General features: G+C 33.8%; 1 protein-coding gene across 1 annotated transcript; it reads right to left on the bottom strand.

The window, feature by feature from the left end:
- Positions 1–6,650: 6,650 nt before the first annotated feature.
- Positions 6,651–7,368, bottom strand: LOC132643541 (large ribosomal subunit protein uL5z-like). Its single transcript, XM_060359982.1, has one exon. It carries the CDS (start codon positions 7,294–7,296, stop codon positions 6,754–6,756), a length of 543 nt encoding a protein of 180 aa, XP_060215965.1. The 5' UTR covers positions 7,297–7,368; the 3' UTR covers positions 6,651–6,753.
- Between the last annotated feature and the right edge of the window lie 2,545 nt (positions 7,369–9,913).

Below are 9,913 nucleotides of genomic sequence, written 5' to 3'. Positions count from 1 at the left end.
GGAACAAAACAATACTTATGCCAAGTCTGCTCATAAGGCATGAGTATGTCGGGTCCAGCATAAATTTGGTAATTCCTTAACAAGAGTATGCCGGGTCCGGCATACACGCGACCGAAACATTGCCTTGCAATTTTTTTTTTTTTTAATTTATGCTTGAGCGGGGGTTCGAACTCAGAACCTCATGATTTCTACGTGAACGCTCAAAGTTGCAATGCGAAGGGCAAAAATTAAAGACCAGCAATATGAGGGGCATAATTTAAAGACCACAAATATGAGGGGCAAAATTTAAATACCACCCCAAAAGAAGGGCAATCCGCGCAAAAAAATGTTGGGAAATTGCCACAGTGGCCCAAGAATGAACGAGCGAGTGAATGAGATTAGAGGAATTGAAATGTATATATCCCTGCTAATAGTTTTTGGTAGGATTTTAGCTAAATATTAGGCTTAGCACTATAGTCGAAATAAATTGGCAACAAATAGCGTAATCTTGATTATAAAGTGAAACTAGATGATTTAACGCGCCGACAAAGGTTGCAATCAATTAAATTAGTTATACTTCCGTTGGACTGGAAAAAGTTAAAGATTGCAACATGTCAACAGGGATTGTGTATACGGTAAAAACCGGATGTAAGTCAAACCAGTGGAACGGGAACCGAAGAAGGGAACAGGAATGCACCCGATGCTATTCGCCCTTGAACGGAGCAATGCCTGGGCCGAAGCTAAGCAAGGGCACCGACTAATCCGCTTTCTGCATCATTGAAACGGCCAAGGCCGAGGACTCGGGCTTTCATGGCCGTTGGTCCGATCGGTCGTTGGTCCGCGTGGCCGTTATCTCGAGTGGTCGTTTGTCCGTGTGGCCGTTGCGGACGAGCCACGCGCCAGTAACGTCCAATCATGGTCAACTACCCACCATGCGTGTGTCAGACGGCGCCGTCAGTCCAATCCCACCAAATCCGTGCAGAGCAGTCCTTGTTATTATTATTTTACTGCCACATATTGTAAAAGAATCAAGGAATTGCCACTATAAATAGAACACATCCCCCTCCTTTGAGGAGGTTGGCTCTTTTTGCTTTCAAAGAACACTTGTAGTGGAAGAATTCATTTATACAAATCTCTCTCTCAATATTTGATTCGGCCGAGGCCACATGCTATTATCATTATTGCATTTCTTCCATCAAGTATCTCATATTATTCATAAACGTTCACATTATTAGCAAATTGCCACCCATAACCGTTTTATTAAGGAACCCCCAAACACTTCTTTTCTCCATTTAATACACACCAAGATCAAAGCACATATCCTATACCCACTCACAAATTTAATTGACTATCTGAATCCGGGGTAAACAGATTGAAATCGCAACTTGGAGTTTATCAGTGTTAGAATCTCTTCATATCTACAATCTTGAAACCGCAACTGAACTTGGATCTAAATATTTAACTAGTTGTAACAGTGTGTGGTTGAAATTTGTTGAAAACGCCTAGGCAAGGTTATCTAAAATTTTTGAAGAAGATTCAAGGTTATTGACCTAATTTGGAGTCAAAATTCGGGCTTCAAAACATCACTACATAGAGTATATAATATGTGTATAGCGTATATTTCATATACAAATTTTCATGAATACATACATACAGGCTGGAGATACGTGGATATACATGAAATGTATGTACACATATACTGATAAGATACATAATATACGTGGCGATATACACTAACATAAAACCACTATAATTAGCACAACATGACTAGAAGACACTTCAAATCTTCTCCAAATGAGCTCAGATTTAAAATGTAGCTTCACAAATATGTTCCAAAGCTACACATTCGATTTAACAACACTTTTCAGATTTCAAATCCTCAACCTGCAAATTTCATTTTTCCAACTTCCCTTCGCTTATATTCTCTGCAAACATTTTTCCAACTTCCCTTCGAAAATAAATACAAATCCAGTAGCGAAGGAGTGAGTGTGTGTGCGCGTGTGTGAGAGAGAGAGGGTTTTTTTTTTTGGCGGGGGGGGGGGGGGGGGGGTGAGTGAGTGACAGAGAGAGAGAGAAGATGGGGTTTTATGATTGAATTGGTAGCTGGCTATATATATTTTACTAATTTGTTACTCTGTCTATCCCAATTTATGTGATATAGTTTTACAAGATACGGGATTTAAGAAAGAAAGGAAGACTTAAACATAAGACTTTTGAAATTTGGGATCTAAAATAAGTCATAGATAATTGTGTGATTGTAAATCATTTCATTAAGGGTAAGTTTGAAGTTAAATTACTTCTAAATATAGAAATGTTTCACACTTTTTTAGACAGACTAAAAGAAAAATGTGTCACATAAATTGGGACTGATGGAGTATTAATTATCAAATTGGGTTATTGGGTGCTATTAAAGAAAAGTATCTACTACGTACCATTTAGTGAGCAGAGCGAACATAGGGTTGATTTCTTATGAGGTTATGTATTCCGGTCATGTGGATTGAGATACTAATAAACTTTGAAGGCAAAAGATTACATCATGCTTTTGCTAAGTGTCTTTTTTAATTTTAAATATTTGTATGTTGGTAGAAAAAAATAGAGAATTGATAGGGTTTGAGAACCATAAATATTGTAATATCAAAATAATGTCCAAATTAAAAAAATGAATAGTAAAAAATTGGTTGATTAACATAAATAACCACTTAATGGCATTGTATTTATAAGTTGCTCACTTTTTAAAAATTCGACCAGAGACCGGGAGCTTGAAAATGACCATATGTCTGAAGTTAAAAATTCAAAAAGATCACGAATCTGATTTTGCAAAAGTGATCAACTTCTGAATACAAGATCAAACAATTGGCCACCCGTTAAATTGCGAAAAAAGTCTTGTACTAATGAACACAACTAACTAATTTGAGATTTGGACATATTAATTCCACCAGCGAGCTTCTAGTTAGCCCTTTCCAGCGAGATTGTAAAAGGACTGTAGTACTTAAATCACAAATACTGCTCCCTCCGTTTCAAAATATTTGTTGTTTTATTTACTCAAAATAAAATTAAGTAGCTTTTTCCAATTTTATCCTTGCATTAATTACATCAATGGGCTGATTTTGTGAGTTCACACACCAACATTTAAGATGTTTCATCATTATAGGAGTAAATATTTATTGAGGAGATACAACATGATAAAATATGTAAGGAGCGTAAAATAGTCAAAATACTACCCTTATAAATGTTTTCTTAATGGGCGCGCAAATGAAAAATGCGACAAATATTTTGAGACGGAGGGAGTAGTTTAGGAGACTTATGGATTTCTCTTTACTGAAAGATGATCTGCAGGCTGCAGCAACCACGACTCGTGTAACCAATCATCGCGAATCCTCACGAAGCGGATGAATCCTCTCTGTACACAGTCTAAAGATCCCTCTATGGATGCACAGAATTAACTCGAACCCTAGTCAATTTCTTAGGTTTTATCACTGGCCTTTCAACACCTATAATGATGTTTATATAGACAGTGTTAGGGTTTAGAGCTGGAGTAACTAATAGGCCGTCTAATTAGCTAGCACCACTTGCGAGTGTACTAGGCCCAAAAGCTTTTTTTTTCCTTCAACAAGGACAATGTACAAATTATTAGACCTCACAAATTAAAATGGAGTAAAGCTTGAGAGGATTATTAAGTATAAAATGCCAAATAAAGAGAGAAAAATGTAACAGATACAAACTACAAAGTTGTTAAGGTCGTCAATCAAAGTACGAATCATCCATTCTTCTATATACTTTAGATTAAAATTCTCGATTCTTAGCTAACATGTTTGTTCTAGAAAAGGTTTGAAACTTTCTAGAGAGGATTGGCCAAAAAGTCATATTGAAAAGTTATTTTGCCAAAAGTCCACAAGTCTTCAAAAATTGATAATTTGGCCACTATTTATCATGTCAGCATGTCAGAGATGTGATGTGTCAAATTTTAGCCCCAAAGTTTTGAAAACTACACTTTAGCCCCTAACCCCCAACATTTTAATTACCCAAAAAAAAAAAATTAAAAAAATATTTCCCTCCAAAAAGCTCCCGATTTATCCACTTTTTTCATATCCCTTTTCCAGTGAAAAATTCGGTAAAAATTCTGGTGAAAGTTTCAGCTTTTCATCTGAAAATTAGTCCCCAGCGATTTAGTATGGCGTCGATTGCAGTCATAAATTATAGCCGTAGTCTATTATCGATTTATTATGGCGTCGATTGCAGTCACAAAACCATAGTCGTAGTCTGTTATAGATTTATTATGGCGTCGATTGCAGAATATATTATAGTAGATGGTGATTACATGGGTGAATGGGAGGATACCTCAAAATGTTGGAATTGGATTTCTGTGAGCAAGGTGACAAGATGATCTTGTTAGGGATGACGACGAGTGTACGGATAAAAAAAAAAACTCAAAGCCCAAATTGCACAAATCTAAGGGATCGTGGATAGGTATACCATAAACCGATCATCGTCAATAGCTAACAATTATCATTTAAGCTCGACTTCACGCATGGTCAATAATTTTTCACATGTTATGTATAGACCAAGGAATATATTTGTCTAAAAAGTCATAAGTAAATAAAATAAACTAAATAAAAGTATATGCCACTATTTAAATATTATAATAACACTTTAATACACCATATGAGAATCCCCATCTATTGAACACATGATCAAAAGGGTTTTAGGACAAGTAATGATACTTAAAAGGCCAATATTTGTCTAAATAGTCATAAATAATTTATTTTTTAAAAAAGGATATACCACTATTTAAACATTATAATAACACTCTAATACATTATATGAGAGTCCTCATTCATTAAACACATGATCAAAAGAGTTTTAGGACAAATAATGGTACTTAAAAGATCAATATTTGTCTAAATAGCCATAAATAATTTTTTTTTTAAAAAGGACATACTACTATTTAAACATTATACTAACACTTTAATACATTATATGAGAGTCCTCATCCATTAAACACATGATCAAAAGAGTTTTAGGACAAGTAGTGGTTACTTAAAAGGCCAATATTTGTCTAAATAGCCCATAAATATTTTTTTATTCTAAAAAGGATATACCACTATTTAAATATTACAATAACAATTTAATACATCATATGAGAATCCCCATCCCTTAAACACATGATCAAAAGAGTTTTAGGATAAGTAATGATACTTAAAAGACTAATATTTGTCCAAAAAGAGCCATAAATAAATAAATGAAAAAAATTCATACCACTATTTAAACATTATAATAACAATTTAATATATCATATGAGAATCCCCATCCATTAAACACGTGATCAAAAGAGTTTTAGGATAAGTAATGATACTTTAAAGACCAATATTTGTCTAAAAAGAGCCATAAATAAATAAAATTAAAAAAAAATCATACCACTATTTAAAAATTATAATAACATTTTAATAAATCATATCAGAGTCCACATCCATTGAACACATGATCAAAAGAGTTTTAGGACAAGTAATGATACTTAAAAGGCCAATTTTATCTAAAAAGGCCATAAATAAAAAATAAAATAAATAATAGAACATGTCACTATTTAAACATTAAATAATACTTTAATACATTATATGAGAGTCCCCATTCACTGAACACATGATCAAAAGAGTTTTAGGACAAGTAATGATACTTAAAAAATCAATATTTGTCTAAAAAAGCCATAAATTAATAAAATAAAATAAAATAAAAAGAGGACATATCACTATTTAAATATTATAATAACACTTTAATACATTATATGAGAGTCCCCATTCACTGAACACATGATCAAAAGAGTTTTAGGACAAGTAATGATACTTAAAAAATCAATATTTGTCTAAAAAAGCCATAAATTAATAAAATAAAATAAAATAAAAAGAGGACATATCACTATTTAAATATTATAATAACACTTTAATACATCATATGAGAGTCTTAATCCATTGAAAACGTGATCAAAAGAGTTTTAGGACATGTAATGGCAATAATAACACTACTATCAAATTAGTCTGACAACAAGTTATTGTTCTCAAAGCACAAACTTGTTTTAAGGATAACCATTACTTGTGCTTAAACTCTTTGGATCATGTGTCTAATGGATGGAAATTCTCATATGATGTATTAAAGTGTTATTATAATGTATAAATAGTATCGAGTCTTTTTATTTATTTATGGCATTTTAGACAAATATTAGCCTTTTAAGTACCATTACTTGTCCTAAATCTATTATGATTATGTGTTCAATAGGTGTGGACTCTCCTATGATGTATTAAAGAGTTATTATAATGTTTAATATCCTTTTTTATTATTATTTATTTATTTATGACTTTTTTAAGACAAATATTGGCCTTTTAAGTACCATTAATTGTCTTAAAACTCTTTTGATCATATGCTCAATGGATGGGACTCTCGTATAATGTATTAAAATGTTATTATAATGTTTAAATAGTGTCATGTCCTTTTTTTTATGGATTTTTAGACAAATATCATCCTTGGTCTATATATAACATGTGGATATTTATTGACCATGCGTGAAGTCGACCTAAATGATAGTTGTTAGCTATTGACGACGGTCAGTTTATGGTATACCTATCCACAATTCCTTAGATTTATGCAATTTGGGGGTTTTTTTTTTTTTTTTTTTTATAAACTCTCCAAAATATTCCTTTAAGTGATATAGATGCTGTCTACAATAATACATAAATAAACTTGCCAGGAGACAAGCTGATCCAGAAGTTGGCTCTGAGCTTATCACTAAATGTTTGAGGACTTGTTAAGGATAACACCTTCATATTTGACCTGGAACCACTTCATTGCGTCATCCTTAGTAACCCTGTGCTGAATCCCAACTCGAGACTTGCACCTGCGACGACGAGCAACACGATATCCAGGGCGCTCCAATACCACATAGAAATCCATTCCATAAATACCAGTTGAAGGATCATATTTAATTCCAAGATCAATGTGCTCCTGAATACCAAACCCAAAGCAGCCGGTCTCACTGAAGTTCCTTCTCAACAACTCATATTCCGTAACTTTCAATCCACTCTCAAGTAGCTGCATTGCTTTCTCCCCTCTGACAGTCACATAGCAGGCTATCTTTTCATTACGCCTGATTCCAAAGGACCGCACAGTATACCTTGCCTTGGAAAAAACAGGGGATTGGCCACTAAGCTGCTCCAAAACTTTTGCCGCTCTGGTAAGTCGATCTCCACTCTCACCAACGGAGATGTTGAGGACAAGCTTCTGGACCTTAATATCCCTCATGGGGTTACTCAATTTCTTCTCTGAAGCCATGGCGCTTCGGCGTCAAGTTGAAAGCTGTAAGGGGTACTGAGATGGCGGAAATTATTTATTTATTCTTTTAGATTTTGTTTTTCGATTAGACTAGTGCAAATTCAGCATGCTTTTCATTCCAACAGTTGCCTTTATTTTTCTGGTTTATCATCGACCAAAATGGTCTAAAATTATCCACAGATTTCTCAATAGCAGTAAGAAAACAAAAAAAATCTTTTTACATCTCAGCTAACTTCTTCACTTATTTATTTTTCTTTTTTATCCTTACGATCCGCAGTAGAATGGGTTTGAACCATATCACATGAACGGGGTAGTGTTTTTCCTCTTCTTCCTCTACACCTAGGCATTTATACGATCTATATATAAACAATACAGATTTTGTTGAACCACGATATAAGAATCATCACTCTCAACTCTCAACTGTATCTGAACCATCCTGAACGGGGACATGACGGTTGTATCTGAACCATCCTCAAATAGGGACTTTATGTTGCCTGTTTTTCAGTTAGGGAATAAGAATAATCGACTAAAAGTCTATTAATAGACCATAATTTACAAAAAGCATAAACACAATCGAAACAAACAAAATAAGTATAAATAACACACATTTCGACGGAAAAGTAGGCAAAACTTCAAAGGTTTTGGAAAAAAAATAGAACTATATGAATACTTTATGAACACCAAGGTTTTATCAAGATCGGAAAAAATTAATCAAACCATACTTTTAAAAATGCAATATGGATCTTAAAATGCTTCGCCGCTAATGCAAAATTAATTAACATACCTGAGGACTACGATTGGAGAGCTTCTGGGCTCTAGAGAGCAGAAAAATCGACTAGAGGATTGGTCTTGATAGAGAAGAGAGTAAAGAGAGAGAATAGGAACTTATGCATATTTTAGGAGAAAGAGAGAGAGGCTTTGTATATTTTATTATAAGTCACAGGGGCTTAAGTGTATAACATAAAACCTCCAAACTTTTTAAAATTATAAAATATACCCTATTCCTCTTTTTTCTAAATCCTAATACCGAAAATAATTGAAAAAGAAATTGAGTGGTCTTATTCCCAATTGAAACTTGAAAGTGGCCTCCTACACAAATCTTCTGGGGTTACTTGCATGAAAGAACAATTAGTTTTCCTCATATATAACTCTTAAAATTATTTATCAAAATTATTTGTTTAAGAAATAATTAAATTCTTAAAGGGCAAAACCTTGAATATGATATAAAGTCATATATAAATTTTCTACAAGTTAGATTATCACCACATTAATAGTGATTTGAACAAAGGGCGACCTATTTCATTGTTGTCTTGTTAAAATAGGCTTCATAATTTCATGATTGCGGCATAGTCACAATAAGCTCCATAGTGTCATTATTGCCTTGTTAAAATAGGCTCCTCAATTATAAGAAGAAATTTAGGTGAATAGATGAATAAATAAATGAAATTACAAAAAGAAAGAAAATTAATATTTACTCTAAATCAATAATGACACTGGCTGAGAACAATATCTTTTTTTTTTTTTTTCCTTTTATTAGGTTTGACCAACATAAATTATTGAACTTACAATCAAATTTAACGCTAAACAAATAATTATTTATAATTTAATTTTGCATAAACTTATAGTCCGTATTTTTAAATTAAGTGTCGCAGCAAGGATAATGAATGAGAAGTCTCTGAGTTGCTGAAGATTTTTTTTTTTGGGGGGGGGGGGGGGGGGGGGGGATGTTAAACAACATATTTCATTAACGACCAAAAAAAGTGTTACATACAAATCAGTAGCAGTATTTGGACTAACTGCTATCCTCTATCTGTTATACTACTATATATATCCTTAACTGCTAGTAGACAAGGATCTATACAATCATTACAAGAAATCAGTATTAACTCAGCAACACTATGGATATACATTTAGTCCCTGCAAAACACCATCCCATCTAGGATTGCCTTTTCCTATGATGTGCAGCTGCAATACTATGTCCTTCAACGCCTGAGCTACCACTAGAGCACCACTTTGAAATCTAATCTTGTTCCTTTCTCTCCATATTGCATCAACAACCATTGCAAAAACACAGCTAGAAATCTCTGCATTCCCTGCCTTCTTCCTAGCTAGACTGCAGGCCCATTTAACCTCTGAATCCCAATCCAAGATAGTTCTATGATACCCCAGCCAAACACACATTCTATACCACAAGTTCCGGCTAATATGACACTCAAAGTACAAGTGTGTAAAAGTTTCCCTGTATTGTCCACAGAATGCACAATTAGGTGGCACTCGGATCACAATCTTCAACAGTCTGTCCACAGTAGCTAGCATTTGATGTAGTACTAAACACAAAATTAACATATGCCTGGAATGTATACTTCTTTATAAGGAAATGCTCCTCCATTCAACTTTGGAATGTTGGGGCAACAGGACCAAATACATCTTCCTTATAGCAAAAGTATTGTTGTGCTGCATCTTGTTTAAAGCTAAGAGCAGGCTACCAGAAGTTGTTTGCCCCTCAGAACTAGTTCCCTTGATGTCAAGACCTTCCTCTTATCACCCAAGAAGCAGTCTTGGGTATGGTCACAAGAATTGCTGAAGAATATTAATAGCATAAGAATTGAAGCACTAT

Source organism: Lycium barbarum, chromosome 6, assembly GCF_019175385.1.
Source record: "Lycium barbarum isolate Lr01 chromosome 6, ASM1917538v2, whole genome shotgun sequence".
In the NCBI taxonomy this organism is placed as follows: domain Eukaryota; kingdom Viridiplantae; phylum Streptophyta; class Magnoliopsida; order Solanales; family Solanaceae; genus Lycium; species Lycium barbarum.
The sequence above is the reverse complement of the archived record's forward strand: the minus strand, read 5'-3'. Positions and strand labels throughout refer to the sequence as shown.

Coding starts and splice junctions, on each gene's coding strand:
- LOC132643541 (XM_060359982.1), bottom strand. CDS start 7,296: ATGGCTTCAGAGAAGAAATTGAGTAACCCCATGAGGGATATTAAGGTC.